At 41.1% G+C, this 17,185-nt stretch overlaps 2 protein-coding genes across 7 annotated transcripts in view; both read right to left on the bottom strand.

The window, feature by feature from the left end:
* The window catches only part of LOC134218148 (serine/threonine-protein kinase N), a 320,062-nt gene that overhangs the window by 15,537 nt on the left and 287,340 nt on the right, over window positions 1–17,185 (bottom strand). The gene's annotated exons all lie outside the window — the stretch shown is intronic.
* LOC134218150 (uncharacterized) lies at window positions 833–16,512 on the bottom strand. The gene is made up of 6 exons (XM_062697034.1): window positions 16,266–16,512; window positions 8,204–8,837; window positions 2,791–3,066; window positions 2,552–2,725; window positions 2,137–2,494; window positions 833–2,076 (listed from the first exon to the last, which is right to left on the bottom strand). The coding sequence occupies exons 2-6, from the start codon at window positions 8,564–8,566 to the stop codon at window positions 1,088–1,090; spliced, it is 2,160 nt and encodes a 719-aa protein (XP_062553018.1). The 5' UTR covers window positions 8,567–8,837; window positions 16,266–16,512; the 3' UTR covers window positions 833–1,087.

Below are 17,185 nucleotides of genomic sequence, written 5' to 3'. Positions count from 1 at the left end.
CATTTACATGAAACAGAAAAATATTGTGGATTGTGGAATACTTGAAGCTTACCTAAGTAGATTTCAGATTCCAAACAGTCTGAACTATCTGGTCAGGCAGTGATATAATCGAATAAATGATTGCATAATGGACACCTTGGGCATTTATTTGATTTTGCAACCTAGCTCATCAATAGACGCAAAATATTGATGGATCGCTATGCATCTGTGAGGCTGATAGTATCTTATAGAACATAATTCATTAAATTCAACAAAGATAATCTGAAAATTTGATAAGTAAAATAACTAGTAAGAACATTTTTTGCCAAATGTTCAAAACAATGAATTTCGTATTTGTTATGTTTGGTAAATTATTTGTTCCTGCTGAATCGCAAGCTTAGTGGGTTTGATATAAAAAGTTACAATATTCGAAGAATCCTTGGTTTAGAAAATAAAAACATAAAGTAGCCCTAAGGTCAAAAGAAGCCCCGCACGATGGTACTTTAGGAAGACCGGTTCGAATATTATTTTCTTTTTACCTTTCCCTCCTCGATTTATTGTGGCCCTCAATCGTTAAGGTATTATTTTTTTTACAAAAAAAAACAAGTCATGTTGCTTTAAATCCTCAGTTATTATCCTCAATGAAAATGAATTCTGTAATTAAAATCTCACTCTCAGGGGCTGTCCATATACCACGTGGACAGGTTTTGGACAGTTTAATATACCCCCCTCTACCAGCATGGACAACTGCTCATATAAATTCTCAAAAAAAAATATGAACCGTGGACATTCGCCATACACCCCTTCCCCTGAACTGTCCACTGTCCACGTGGTATATGGACAGCCCCTCAGATTTAATGTTCGATATCTCTCAGATTTATTCTGATTCTTCTAATGTCAAGGAGCAATTTATTCCATTAAAATTAGATATAACTATAACTAAATGCCATTTAATCGTATGCAAAAAGATTATAAGAAAAAAAGAACAAATGCAATCCTAAAAGCATTATTTACAAGGCAGCTTCAACGCATATTTCCATTTTAAATATAAGAGTTTTTTTTACTCCACTAAGACGCTATTTCAGTAGCTAATCAAACTTGAATTGTTCTAAAAATCCATATGTTTTCGGAAGTGCAGCTTCTTTCTCATGTCCACGATGTTGTACGGTGTATCATCGACGGACATGGCCCGCTCACGAAAGCTTCCGTCTCTCTGCCGCATCCAGCGCCGGCAATGTTCGCACTGACATTCCGGGTTTCTCACCGGGCCCATGTGGAGACCCGGTTTCCGTTTACCGGTGATCAAACTGCCGAACCTTCTTGCCAGTGCAATGTACTCGTTGGTATAACCTTCCACCGGAGACAACGTTCTCGGAGGAAACGTTGCCGTTCCGTTCGCAGTCAATAACGCTTGATGAAGAAATCGCTTGGACACATCGCCAGCATTCGACGGTGCCCGGTTTGAGTTGCTCTTCACTGTGGAAGGACTCGAATCGCTGTATTCATTCTGTGAGTGAACGGATTCATTCGGTCGCGATGGGCTGTCATAAACGAAGCTGTGGTCCGACTCAGACAGATTATTGTCGGACTCGCTGTGGCGGCGATACCTAGGATTGTGAATCTCTAGTAGTTTACGTTCGACTGAAGGGGACTTCCAAGTTTGATCACCCCATACTCGTTCCATCTGATGTATTCGATAACGATCCTCACTGTTGGCGTACTCGAAGCTGTCCGAGTGTGTGACGTTCGTTCTGCTACGATTCAGATTTGCGATACCACTGGCCGACTCATCCAGATCTCCAATATCATCGAAACCTGCTGATGCCAAAGCGCTCGATAAACTACTCCCCGTTACGTCCCTTTTTGTCGAATGTGTGGAAAAAGGATAATTGGAACTTATGTTATCATCACTCGGATCCCGCTCCAGGTACTCTAGATTGGCATAAGTCTCAGCTGCTTTAGGTTCACCAAGAACCTTGTTGAACAACATTTGCTTGGATTCGTTGATCTCATTTTTGGTATTGGTTCTTTTCACACTTTTCCTGTTCTGCGATTCGGTTTTCTTTAAACTACCTACCGTCGATAAAGTACTTTGATCTGTGAAATTGGAAACTGTGAATTGAATCGAAAACAAAAATAAAAATGTAGGAAACAAACCAACAACAGCTTGCTGCTGAACCATCCGCCGAGGAACCTCGTGCTTTGCGGCTCTCTTGTGTCTAAGCTTCATATCTTCCGACTCGAAAACAGTTGGATGGGACGGGTTTGGTTTGGCTTTTAGTTCCGCTAAATGGCTGGTATCGAAACGACTACCCGATGCGGAAGACGAAGAAGCAGATCGAACCGAAGAATCGTCGGACGACGAAGACGATTCAGCATCGGATCCCGTGCAGTACACATCGATATGCACAGTCCGTGGTTTCTTCTTGCCATCCTTGACGCTCGAATGCTGCGACTGGAGTGTGTTGCTTGGGGAGACAATGTCCGCCGATAAATTCGGGGATTTGCGAGGGGACTGCAAACATTCAGAGGAATAAAGCGAAATAATTTATACCACAAAAAACATACTAACAATTATATCTTCTCGACGAGTTGTTACCGGCGATAACAACGCTTCGGCAGCTTTCCGCGTCAAACTTCGCAAATCATCTCTACTGGTTTGAACAGTCTTGTCTTTCGATAACTCAATGTCACTGGTCTGGCAACTAACATCCTTGGCATCGTAGACCTTTGATCCATTGAACGGCTGAGAATTGAAATTATGAATTGACTTTTTTACAGAAACTATTTGAGAGGTATTGTAGGATCTACCTTCTCCGGGAAGCATGTGCACTTATCGGCGGTTGTTTTGTTGAACACATCTTTGGTGGAGACATTTTTCTGCACAGTGATGAACGGCTCGTGGCCTCCTCCAACACCCGTTGGTAGAAGATCAGCAGTTAACACTATACTACAGGTACTGGTACATTTCGGAAATAGAGGCGACGTTGTGACGGTAGTAAGAGTTTGCGGTGGGGCTAGCAGTTTAGTCGGTTTCGGCGTATCCTGACCGTTTGGAACTGTTTTGGTGATTTCTTCGCCGAAAATCTGTTTTCAAATATGGGATTAGTTACCGGCTTGAGACATTCGTGACAGGAAACCATAGGCACAGCGTTGAGTGAAATATGCGGTGAAAGTGGCTGTCGTTTAGAAATTTTTCAGTACATACCTCGAGATTAATAATAAACGAAAAATCACGAATGTCCGAACTTACCGCAGTGCGAATATTTAATCCAACCACTAACCTCGTTGCGGTATGCACGCGCTCAAAACTCTCGACAGTGTGCAACACGCCGCGCCTCAACATTGGGCGGCTACAAGCCGATAGGCTAGCCCAAGACTATGCGCAGCAGTTGAAGTGGCACTCTCAACGGAAGAGCAGCTAGGCCCAGCTTTTCTGGAAGATGGCTAGAGCAATGCACTAGACACAGTGCCCCCGAATCAGAGAAACGATTGATACCGTCGCGTCGTCGGGGGTGACAATGGGTCAAATGGGGTGAGAATGGGTCACTATTTCATGTGAATGGTAGTAGAATAGATTGAATGTATCTGAGGGAAGAAGACTAAAATATAAGAGACCTTTTTGAACGATATTGCTATCCGAAATCCAGGCTGCCGGTGAGAGCGATGACCCATTCTCACCCCCGACCCATTGTCACTCCCGATAGCGGTATGGTATGACAGCGAATGGGAGGAGAAGAATGCAGCATGAGCGAGATTTCTGCAACACCGTACGAGGGCGAACGAAGTACGATACAAACGGGCGCGAAACAGACAAAACTCGATTTTCCAGAGGAAAAAGAACCACCAGAAAGGAAGATCGAGATCGTGGAGAGACGGAGCAACTATACCACGCTAATAGAGCACGAAAGTTCTGAAAGAAGCTGAACCGTTCCGTAAGGACCACGTGCCACAGCCTGATATGTGTAAGGACATAAAAAACGCCAAAAATGGCAGCAGCACTACGAAGAGCACTGAATGGCGTTGTGAAATGGATGGAAACTACACCAACTGAGAAATTCGGAGACGCATCATGGCAGGAAATTGTACGTACTTTGGACTCCGCAAAACGCTCCGATCAAATAGAGTTCGCCGTTGTACCAAACAGAATATCTACAAAACGCTCATCAGACCGGTAGTCCTCTACGGACACGAGACCTGGATAATGCTCATGGAGGATCAGCGCGTACTTGCAGATTTCGAGAGGAAAGTGTTCCGTACTATCTATGGCGGGGTGTAGATGGAAGACGGTTCATGGAGGAGGCGAAACCATCCATCGTTCGCACCACGAAAATCGGAAGACTGCACTGGGGCGGGCACGTAGCCAGAATGTCGGACAATAATCCGGTGAAAATGGTTCTCGACAACGATCCGATGGGCACAAAAAAGCGAGGTACGCAGCGAGCAAGGTGGATCGATCAGGTGGAAGACGATTTGTAGATCACCGCAGACTGCGCAGACGTGCAACCATGAACCGAGTTGCGTGGAGAAGACTATAATTTACTGCACAGGCCACTCCGGCCTTAGTCTGATAAATAAATGAATAAATAAGAATGTCATTCCTTATTTGGGCTACGAAATGGTGAGTTGACATCCGGACACGAGCGCCTAACATAGTTCTGGTCCTCACAAGTTCCAATTATCACGCTTTCACGGGTTCGAAAGACAACTGACCGGTAATCAAGGGCTGCGTACTTAGCTGGTAATGTAGCCTGGGCACTGTTTCCCTTTTGGCATCATCTGGAGTGAGAGGGTGCGACCTGGGTGCTTACCTAGGATGTAGTGAGGTTTGACAGCGGGCTTTGTTGAACTTATATAACAAAACTACAAGTATCCGCAAGTCGGCCCTATCAAAGCGCCCGTGTGCCGCTTAAAGCGCACTCAAAGCGTCCTGGTGTTGGGTGTGACTTTAAACAAATTTGACTCGACTGATCGAGCGTCTGTTCACCAAGGAGATGCGGCACCAACAGCGTCTGTTCTGGCATCCAGCGGCTACGAGTACGAAATGCTTTTCCCCGGAAGCTATATCTAAGATGGCAGTCCCATTCCGGTTGATACTGCTCCCGAAACTTAACAAATCGTTTGAGAAACCAACGAAGAAAGATCGAAAACTGATATAACGGCGACGACTTTTGGCATGAAACAAAGGACACGAATTGGAACATGAAATGTTTTAACGTTAGCTCAGCAAGGTAAGCTGGCACAACTCACCAGCGAGGCACGGCGCATGAAGCTCGGAATCCTGGGACTAAGTGAAGTCCGTTGGACAAATTACTACCATCGGGACAGGTATTCTTATATTCCGGTGTTCGATAGAACAACGCTCCCCGGCAACGAGGAGTTGGTTTCCTGCTTAGCGCCCAGGCGGGGTTCATTAAGTGGGAATTAACTAAAAAGAGAATAAAAATTGCCAGATTCAGAACACGGGTAAGGAACCTCACGATAATCCAATGTTATGCGCCGACCGATGTAGCCAAGTTACAAGACAAGGAATATTTCTACAGTGAACTGAATGCCGTCGTGGATAAAGTTTCGAAAGGTGACATCAAGATCTACATGGGCGACTTCAATGCGAATATCGGCTCCGACAACACGGACTATGAGCGTGTCATGGGACGTCATGGTCTTGGAGAAATGAGTGAAAATGGTGAGCTGTTGGCAGAATTAGGTGGCAATAACGACATGGTGATTGAAGGATCCCTCGTTCCCCATCCATCAGTGTAAAAAGTCACGTGGGTCTCTCGTGATGGACAAACTGAAAATCGAATCTGTTAAGCCGAAAATGAAGACAGAGCCTGCTTGATGTCCGGAATAAGCGCAGCGCTGATATCGCGTCTGACCATCACCTTCAAATTGGCGAAATCCTATTGCGCATTGCTCGGATTCAGTAGCGGGAGGAGAGTCTCGGACGGCGATTCAACACACGCCGAATAGAAGATCCAGCTGTGAAAAGATCGTTCATTGAAGAACTTAGAACTCGGGCAACGGATGTTCCGGAAGGTGGCGTGGACAACCATCAAGAATGCCTTTATCGAAGCAAGCGAGAACAACCTGGATGAGCTGCGCACTCAGCGGAAGGAGTGGATTACAGATGCAACATGGCGGAAAATCGAGGAGCGTAGAGAAGCAAAGGCCGCGATAGAGCGGGCAAGAACCAGAGCAGCCAAGTATAAGTCCCGTCAACGGTATTCGGTTGTGGAGAAGGAAGTTAAACGCTGCCGCAGACGGGACAAGCAAGCGTGGGTCGACTCCCTAGCCGACGAAGGGGAGAAAGCTGCAACAATTGGCGATATTTGCCTCCTCTAAGATATATCACGCCGCCTGGATCGAGCAAGGATAAATCCGAAGATGCCGGTGAAAAACGCGACAGGTCAGTTACTCACCAACCCAACTGATCAGCTAAGACGTTGATTCGAGCACTTTGATCGAACAGCTTTTTCAAGTTTAGTCGCCTGCCCAACCATTAACATCGCGGCATGAACCGCCAAGGGTGCGACGCATTACCCACGTCAACTCCGAACCTTCATCATTGCAGGAGATTGAAGCAACCATCCGAAGCATGAAATCGAACAAAGCTCCCGGGGCCAGCAGAGATGCTCAAAGCTGACCCCGTGAAATCTGCGCAAATGTAGCATCAACTATTCTGGGAAACTGCAACTTTTCCGGCTGACTGGATCCTGCATCATGTCTTAATGAAGGTCACAAAAAAGGGGAACTGGCTGTGTGCGACAATTGGCGAGGTATCATGTTACTGTGCATTGTTCTCAAAGTTCTGTGGAAAGTTATCCTAAATCGGATACAAGAGAAAATAGATTCGACTCTCCGACGGAACCAGGCAAAAAAAGGCAGGATTCTGCCCAGGAAGATCATGTGTGGACCATATTGTCACGCTTCGAACCATTCTGGAACAATTCATCGTATTCAAAGAGTTCCTCTACGTGGTATTCATTGACTACGAAAAAGCATTCGATCGTCTGAACCACGAAAATCTGTGGGCGCCCTTAGATGCAAGGGAGTTCCGGATAAAATCGTCGGTCTCATTGAAGCGCAGTACGAGGTTGTAACTCTAAGTTCTAATGAAATAATTAATATTGAGCGTCTAAGAGGAAAATGTTACAAGGTTAAAATACTTCAAAATTCCATTTACTTCCGCTATATTCACTTATGTATTATTTCGTTTTCTACTTGAAAACTTCTTCAATGTTTTGTTATCGACTGATGAAGTTTTCAAGTAGTACTTTCGAATGATCGACTGTTTATTGTTATTTTAACTTAAAACGGCTACGCAGTCTCTAAGGATTAAAACAAGATTTATATTTGTCCAACGTTTCAACACGGGGTTTTCAAGTAGAAAACGAAATACGTATCTGATGATACATAAGTGAATATAGCGGAAGTAAATGGAATTTTGAAGTATTTTAACCTTGTCTAAGTTCTAAATTATGCCAAATGTATGTCATGCCATAAACCCCAATGCCAACTTTAGGCTGAAAACCCCAAAGTGGTCATTGAAATTTTTAATTTTTCCAAATCGAGTGTAACATACGAGTATCAAAATATAATCCGCATGAAAGTTGTTCATTCTGTTCCGCACAGTCGGAAAACACATGCTAATCAATACATTTTCAAAAACAAGTATTCAAACAATTTTTAGTTCTTTATCATTTATAGGTGTATTGGGTATGGTAACACTCCTTAGCATAATTCAACTAGATCCAATAATAATAATTAACGGTGATGTGGCTCTTATTTCTCCCATATTTGACAAAACAGGAAAGTTACCATGCATCTCCATTGAAACGCCACTTTAGTTCAAATATTTTCAAGATCGTTCTCTTTGCCCCAAATTCTACTTATTCAATGATCAATGTCACAAATGTACACACGTGTTTGAAATTTGGATGTTTTAACGCTTGTCACCCACGATCACCATCTCACGTTCTAAAAAACATGAACACTACACATGCTTGCTAACCAACAAAAAGTAATCATCTTTACGTCACTCGTGAGGGGTATCATGTTTTAATGATGTCCGATCCGCATACCACTGATGACTCGCATCAGTTTTCGAATAACTTTCGCGGCATTCACTAAACCAGCCTACTAATTATACAGAATCCGTCCATTTCACTCAAAGCCGCCTACGATTTTCCTGCTCCATACATCTGAAACAAAGCTCGCTCACCTGCGCAGACGACGCCGTAGTCTGGCCAGTAGCCGTGGTGGTAAAAATAGCTGAATCAGCCTGCTTGGATGTCGCACCGTCACCCGCCGGAGAATAATTACCACCGACGGCAGCTCCATCCGTTCCATGGGGTGCACTAAATTTATAGATCACCTTCACAGGTTGCCTTTGGCTGGACGTCGATGACTCACCTGCACCTGAACCGCCAACGGAATTTATATTGGCTGGATGGGATTCTGGATTAGGTTCGCCCTCAGCTTTTGCTATATCACAACTGGTACTGCTGCCCTGATGCGACAAGGTCAGTTGCGCATGCACTGTCCACTCGGCCGTAATCTCCGGTGGAACCAGGCTGTTTGCCATGTTCTCGCGGTTTAACTCTTTTTAGACGCCCCAACAATAATTAGTTTAACAAAAAATCACTACCATAAGGAAAATTTCTTCTTCACAAAAGGCATATTTCGCAATCTAGGCATTCAAAAGTTCCACATTCAACATCTTTGAAAAATCGATCACTTCCAACTGCGGGCAACAACAAAAACAACGGCATTCGTGTCACAATGTTTTTCCGACCGCGGAACACCACTTTGTGAATATTTTCATCACAACGCGGTACATCGAAGGTACCTGTACGCTAAATGAGAGGCAAGGAAACTTCAGAAAGGGGTCACAACGTGTGTGAGGCGAAGAGATGCACACGGATTTGTCGCTTCAAGGTTTCCTCGCGGCCATAAATAGGTCAGCCGTGTCACGACATCGTTGTCTGGCGGTGGAACATATGCTTGATTCTTCGTTGGATCTTCAATCTACACAACTCACAGTAGCCGGAAGCAAGACGAAATCCCAAACAGTTTGTTTACCTCAAGTTTGCTAAACAGTGCAATGAATTAAATGATTGATTTTGGGTTCGATTTGGGGTCCGATTATATATCAAATTTAAAGATCATGGCATTTCAGAGTAGCGTGAAGCATTGCAAACACTTGAACTTCATATCCATTACCAAACTATCGTACAAAAGCAAAACAAAATCTACCAAAATATTGAATAAAATTTAAATAAGTAAACAATCAATGTTCAATCAAACAATTTTTAATATTTTGTTCAGTACATCTTAGAAAGTCTGCCACTGTTCGTTATTCTTGGCAGTGATTCTTTATGTCATATCGAAAGTGAATGAACAACTACCGCTGTGTAATCACATTCTACAACTAGAAGATGCCATTTCGCGATGATGGCAATGCCTGCGGCAAACGCAACAAGTGGTCAACCTTTTCCTCGTTTGGGTTCATAGCACTTTCAAATAAAATCGCCGAACTGTTGAGCAATAGAATAGTCGCGTATTTTCCTTTCGATTTAATATCACTGACCGTGCGGTACGGATCCGATATCGCCGTGCTTTTAAATAGAAAGATCATTAAGAGCGTCCGTTGAGCAGGAGAGCACTCTGCGTCGTCGCAACGCAACAATCGAGATCAAGAGGATACGCAAGCACGGCAATGCTATTGCTAGGATGTTCAGTTGTTGTGTCGTTAGTCGTGTGCGCGTATAAATAGCGGCGCAGAAGATGTAACAACTCGAGGAAAAAGAACGATCAATGATGTGATTGCGAGAATTGGAAAAATGTAACGCCAAAGGATGAACAGTCAGCAGGGCGATTGAAACTGTGAACTGATTGATTGACCTTTGTTGTCGGGCGTCTCCCGACGTCATCAATAAAGAGAAATTAAGTAAAGTAGGTAGAGTTGGATTAAAATTGGATTATGACATGAGAAATGTGAAACGTCCGATTGAAAATTTGCAATAATATGAGTACATTAAATGATTTTTGAAAACAGCATATCTCCAAATGAGAGAATATTCTATTTCATTACGCTCTCTTTTAGCAACATCTAGACTAGTATTGCTTTATCTGTCATATTTTCATCTCGGCACGCTGCACAATAATATTTTCATCAGAACTACATATTTTCACGAGGCCTATGAATTCATGTTCATTCGAAACTTTTGGCTAGTATATGAAGCATTCCTCAGAAAGTTGAACCCTTCATTAGTTGACACGAAATCAATTTTATGGACCCCTCAATTTTTGTTAATTACTGATTCACCAAAACTGCCATAGCTCCAACATTTCTCAACGGTCAGCCAACAACCGTTGGAAAGAAGAAGAGTGTGGTTTCAATTGGCAATGATGAAAAAATTGAGGCGGTTATATTAAATATGGCCGCCATTTTGGATTTATTGTTAAAAACTATGTTTTTGGTAGGTTCGCAACCATTGATTTTTAATGTTGATATATCTATGGAAAGCTTAGCATATATTGAGCTTAGTGTCTAAAAATCTCATCGAATTTTTCAGTTAGGGTGTGTTTCATTTTTCAGAAAATAAATACTTTAATTATGGACAGATAGATTTTTTTTTTGCTTCTTCATTTTTTTTTATACCAAAACAACAATCGAGGGAATCTATAAGACTCTGGTAGCGATGAATGCCTTACAAAATAGTGACTTTAGTGACCAATGATGACGAAAAAGTGACCAAATAGTGACTTTCAATTGCAGAAAAAGTGACCAAATAGTAACTTTTGTATGAAGTTTTGAACCGGGTATCCAGTTTTCCGCGAGCGGCCGAGCATTCTGACCAATGTGGCATATCTTTGGTAGGACCATTTGTTTGAAAAATATAAATTAATGAAAATAATAAAGAAATTTTTAAAATACGATTTTACCTGTTATTAAAGTATGGTTTAATAACAAATTTAAATGAAGTTTCTGAGATTTTGAGCTCGACGTGGCATTCCGAGGAAAATTTTGAAAATCCAAAACCATGGTCTTTTATTAGACATCCAGAAATTCTAATAAACTTTAATTTCTTCACACTAGTTTTTGGGTATCTTTTCTTAATTGTTAATAAACAGATTTTTTTTATAAAAACGTGATATTTCTAAAATAATTTCAATTTTGAATTTAGTGGCTTGTGCCAGAATTACTTCTATCATAACTCTACATTTTTTTCGAGACTTATTTCGAAGGGTCTCAAGGCGGATTTAACAATTATAAACGGATTTAACAACCATTTAACAATCATAATGTACTTTCTGTCATAGACGCCCTTATCATTCATTGCTCTCCCTGACGTTGAGAAACATCAAACATCATTGTCATGTGATCAAACTGAGGTTGTTAACGCTCACCAACAGACGTGGTTCTGGTTCCAATACTCCTCAATTCTGTACTCTTTATTTGAGGTTAGCCTTTCGCATACAAATTCCATTCGTGAAAAGAAAGATCATAGTTGACATGAATCGGATATAATCTCACGATTTTCACAACACACTTGGAACTTCTTTGGGGCATATTTCCCAAATTTAATACATATCTATCAGATTCACATTTGATTGGTTGAAGTACAAATGATTCTTATTTTGAACTTTTTTACAACAGGCAATGCAAAAATAGTGACTTTAGTGACCATTTACCGAAAAATAGTGACTATAGTGACTTTTGGATGCAAATAGTGACTTTTTAGTGAATAGACTCAAAATAGTGACCAAGTCACTAAAAAGTGACTCGCTACCAGGTTTGTAAGAGCCCTTATCACTATTATCTTCTGTCTTTTTCATTGATGGCATGTTGGAAAAAATAGGTAATAATAAGGAATAATAAACAATAACTCTAGTGCCGCCGTTTTTAAATTTGTCACGCCACCGATCTATAAGAAGTTCACAGAATTTGATCCTCACAACATCACGTTGAAGGTCCAGAGATATTTTCGTGAAAATGCCAATAATTTATTTGAAAATTCATACAATTTCCCGTTGAAATTTTTAAACGCTCTAACTCCAAGTCAAAATTCCGAAGGATTTTACGCTGAAATCCAAAGAATTTCTTGTTGAATTCGAATTTTTTAACGAAGAAAGTTCGTTTGGCAGAAAGTCATTTGGCCGGAGACCACAAGACCGAAAGTTGTTTGGCCGAATATATCGTTTGATCGAACAAACCATTACGCAGAGGCTCATCTAACCTAAAGAAATTTTGTGAAAATGTCATTTGGTCGAACATTTCCTTTAACTGAAAAAAAAAATCGGTGGGCTGAATAGGTCAACTGGCCGAAAATGACCTTTGACCGACATGGTCATTTGGCAGAAACGGTCATTCGGCTGTAGAGGCCCTCCTTAGCCGTGCGGTAAGACGCGCGGCTACAAAGCAAGACCATGCTGAGGGTGGCTGGGTTCGATTCCCGGTGCCGGTCTAGGCAATTTTCGGAATAAAAGTATCATCGTGCTAGCCTCATGATATACGAATGCAAAAATGGTAACCTGGCTTAGAAACCTCGTAGTTAATAACTGTGGAAGTGCTTAATGAACACTAAGCTACGAGGCGGCTCTGTCCCAGTGTGGGGATGTAATGCCAATAAGAAGAAGAAGAAGGTCATTCGGCTGAAATGAACATTCGGTCAAACGACTTTTTCGTGCAAACGGCAATCTAAGCCAAATGACCTGTCAGGACAAACAAAGTGACCTGTTTGCCCGAATGTCTTTTTCGGTTGTATATCACTTTCGTCAAATCACATTTTCGGTCAAACCATTTTTAGCCTAATAATTGTTTCGGAGAATCGTTTAATGCGGATTAATGGAATTTGGCTAAATGACTTTCAGTTTATCATGTTATTCAGCCAAGTGGCATTCGAACAAATGACTTTGGTCAAATGACGGGAAGAGCCATTTGACTGAAGGCCACATGGCCAAAAGGTGTTTGGTCGAACATGTTGTTGAGCATAACAAACCATTAGACCAAAATCCATCTGGCCGAAAATGTCATTTCTAGACCAACATTTGAAAAGGGCGTAACAGCCAAAAAATCCTTCTGCTTCTGAAAATTCTGAAAATGGCGCTCGGTTGAACTGGTCATTTGGCCAAATAGGTCATTTGACCAAAAATACCATTTGCCGAAATGGTCCTTTGGTCGAAAAGGTCATTTGGCCAAAATGGTCGTTTGACAGAAAGGCCATTTCTAGACCAACATTTGAAAAGGGCGTAACAGCCAAAATTTATTTCTTTTGATTCCTTGTCTACATGTATAGCTTTATATGTGGACGAAGAATCAGAAGAAATAAATTTTGGCTGTTACGCCCTTTTCAAATGTTGGTCTAGATTTAGTAGAAAATGTTATTTGGCCAAACGGGCGGCGTTTTGTAATTGACATTTGGCCGTATGACTTGTTGGGCCAAATTACCCTTTTCTGACAAAGGACACAAACGGCATTTTTGGACTGACGACCTATTCGACCAAACGACCTACCTGTTAAATCCATCGGATTTTCGATCAAATTGCCAGTTTGGCAATATGTTGGTCAAATGAAATTTTCCGACAAACAAAACGACAACTCTTCTTTTTTTATAATTTCCCAAGGAATTTTCAAAGAATTTCTCATGGACAAAAAATTCTTGTAGAAATCTGAAGAAATTTCTTTAACAATGCGAAAAATGTACCGTTGAAAAACCGAATATTCTATAGTTTTCCGTAAAAAGTAAAAAATTTCACGTAGAATAAAAAAAAAGATCTCCGTAGAAATTTCGTAGATTTCGTAGAAAAAATCAAATTCTATTGAACTTCCTATGGGACTTTTGAACATTTATTATTTGAAATTCACATTATGAACTTTTTACCGTGGAAACTCTGAAAAAATTTTCGTGGAAATTCTCGAAACTTCAAATTAGTTCTTGTGGAAAATCCTTTAATGATTTCTAAAAGAAAATTTTAGAAAAACTTCTCTAAGAAAGTTCATCATATTTTCCGGCAAAATTATATACCGCTAATCTTAAAATATTTTGAAAACCCCAGATTAATCCACCTAGCAGTGATGGTGCCTTTCTCGTTTTTTTCGAGTAACTTTTTGTATTTTGACCATAACTCCTAAGCCCATAGTCCGATCCGCCCAATTTTCAATAGGAAACAATGGGACAGGATTCTGCGTCGAATGCAACTTGCTGAGAGCAAATCGGTTGAGAATAAGTGCCAAAAAATGAGTGAGAAATTTTTATGTAAAAAAATGTGTTTTGACCATAACTTCTAAGCCCATAGTTTGATCTGCCCAATTTTCAATAGGAAATAATGGGACAGGATTCTGCGTCGAATGCATTTTGTTGAGAGTAAATCGGTTGAGAATAAGTACCTTAAAATGAGTGAGATTTATTTGTCCACAGACATACACACACACACAGACATCACCTCAATTCGTCGAGCTAAGTCGATCGGTATATGGGTCACTATGGGTCTCCGGGCCTCCTATAAAAAGTTCATTTTTGGAGCGATCATATAGCCTTTACCGTATACTTAGTATACGAGAAAGGCAAAAAGATTATAAAAGATGTTTAAGAAGCGGACGTAGTAAAAAATCACTCTAATGCAGGGTGGCCACTTAATTCCCTTTTTATTTCCCGACCTTTTCCAGATTTTTTTTGAAAAAATCCCGATGTAATTTTGAAGATTCAAAATAAAAACTATTGAGTTGTTTGCCTGGAATTAAACACTTTGATGAAAATACTCAAACATGAGTCAATGAGTATAGGCTTGACATAAAAGAATTCCTGGTTCCAATTCCTATTTTCATTGTACTTTTGACAAGGCCGGGTAGTTCCTCAAATAAAAAGGATGCCAGAGGTGGGGCACCACACGATGCAATCACACTATTGTTTTCATAGGCTATTGCTCTTGCGCCAAGTGGTGCCCCACCAAATAACATAACAATAGCTTGCTCCGCCAGTGGCCACCGATAACGTCATTTGAATGAATTTTTGAATACTTTTGAATTCAGTAAAAATAAATAGATTTGAGGAAAAGTGTACATGCTCGATCGTTCAAACCTTCGTATACTTTTATATAAAAAAAGTTTGTTGACAAATTAGCTGTTTTCATACGTTACGCGAAAGGCCTATGCATTTAAAATACAATAGTGAACAATGTTTTTTCTTGTTTTACACTGGAATACCACCCTAGAAATTTTGGAGTTATGGCAGATTTGGTGAGTCAAGAATTGACTAAATTCGAAGGGTCCATAAAATCGATTTCGTGTATAACTTACGAGGGTTCCATCTGCTTTTGAACATAAATGTAGGTATGTTTTAGAACCTCGTGCAAAACGTTGCCCGGCCTCGGCAACAATTACTCATTTGGTATTGGATTGTACATAGTTCGAGCGGTTATTGTGACGATCGATTTCTAAATCATTTGAAGAAAAGCGTTCCATTACAGTACTCCTTATATTTTATATGAACTAATCTAATTCATCGTGGCTCCATAAAGCGTTATACATGTCTGAGCCTTTTCAAAAAAAAAATCCCCCGGAAAAAAATCTTGACCTAAATTTTGATTTTTGTCACAAAAGAGCCTAAGCCTAACCTCCGGGTATGAAATTTGTACGCATAACGGTGGTGTTTTCAAAAACTTCCTATCTACTTTGCATTTCTGATTCCTTGGTTAAACATTTGTAATGTAATGTGGAATTTGTGATTTGATTTATTCGTCTTCTTTCTTTTTGCTTGTTGATTAGCTAAATAGTTCTTGAATCACGAATCAGTCACATAACACTAACGCTTTTTCTTCTTTGGGATTAAATTCCGGACCGGTAATCGAACATGGTCTTGCTTCGTAGCAGTGCATTTTATCGCTAGGCTAAGGATGACCCCAAATAACACTGACACAATCTCATGATTAAACCATGCGGCATTTTCCTCATTCACTGTTATTATAATTTCCCTCCCGAGAAACCATCCAACCCACGAAGTATGCACTCGCGTTTCAGGGTCGAAATTTGTTTTCGCTCGCAATTTATGGTCTTGTTTGCATTTCCACCGACGACATCGTCTGCATCAGATGACTGTACAGGACATTCACTGCACTTGCTAGCTCCGTTTCCACTCTGTGTCAAAGAACAAATTTGTTGCCCCATTTATCACACTCTTCACTTTCCACGGAACACAGCATCCGTACCACGTTCTTTGGTTCTTTGTGCGTTGAGAAGTGTACTTTTTTTTGCAAATTTAGACCACACTTGTTTCACACACCATATGCAGTACCGAAACCGCCGCGATGAAAGAGACCTTAGTGTATATTAGAGAAATATCATCTTGGAAACTGACACTGACATTCGTAACCATCTGGTTGGTTACGATGGTTACATTCTGCAAATTGATGAATTCTTCACGACGTGACAACGCACGCACGGTTCGATTCGGACGCGCACTGCGGTGTCCTCAGCGAACGGAACAATTCGACTGATCGCCGCACCGCAACATGCGGATCCAAATTTGCTGTCCTGAGCGAAATCGGTGGAGATCGACCACCACTGCGAGAGAAACGATTTTCCTCACTCACGGAAAACAAAAGCACATTCTGAGGGATGATAGTTTCTCGTGTTGCGGAATCGGGTCACGATCGCACCCACGATTGTTGTACGATTTTCACAAATTAGAGGAAAACATATCACTCCATGGGAACCACGTCGGTAGACGGACGAAAATCGGTAAATTAATTAAATTTCGATGTTTGTTTTCAATACCGTAAATTAATTTAAATTTTAATTAAATGCACAAATTGATAAACTCGTCGATCGTTCGTATAGTGCAAGTTCGTTCGTTCTCGTTTGATCCTCAAGTAAATACTGAATCGCGGGTGGGATCTGTCTTATGCAAGAAAGACGGAAAAGTGACGAAGCCAATAGCATAGCACTATGACTATGTATGACTATGTTGACGTCGAACCAGAGATGATGAAAAGTGTTGATGATGGGTTGGTTTAGAAATTAAGTGAATTTTGGCAGCACGTCCGGAATGTGTTTTGATCGACGTCATCGTCATTGATGCGATGAATGGGGGTGGTGACGATCCTATTCATGTTTCCAACCGATGGAACGTGTCATGCCTTCAATATTGCACAAGCGACGACTTCAAATTGCGGCACATCGCCCCACGGATGATGTTTTACT

Source organism: Armigeres subalbatus, chromosome 2 (genome assembly GCF_024139115.2).
Source record: "Armigeres subalbatus isolate Guangzhou_Male chromosome 2, GZ_Asu_2, whole genome shotgun sequence".
In the NCBI taxonomy this organism is placed as follows: domain Eukaryota; kingdom Metazoa; phylum Arthropoda; class Insecta; order Diptera; family Culicidae; genus Armigeres; species Armigeres subalbatus.
The sequence above is the reverse complement of the archived record's forward strand: the minus strand, read 5'-3'. Positions and strand labels throughout refer to the sequence as shown.

Bases quoted from the DNA above. Each gene is read 5' to 3' on its own strand.
- LOC134218150 (XM_062697034.1), bottom strand. From the start codon at position 8,566: ATGGCAAACAGCCTGGTTCCACCGGAGATTACGGCCGAGTGGACAGTG. The intron at 3,067-8,203 runs GTGAGCGAGCTT...ATTTGAAAACAG, and splicing joins CTACGGCGTCGTCTGCGCAG to ATTTTCGGCGAAGAAATCAC. The intron at 2,495-2,551 runs GTTAGTATGTTT...GAATGTTTGCAG, and splicing joins CTCGTCGAGAAGATATAATT to TCCCCTCGCAAATCCCCGAA.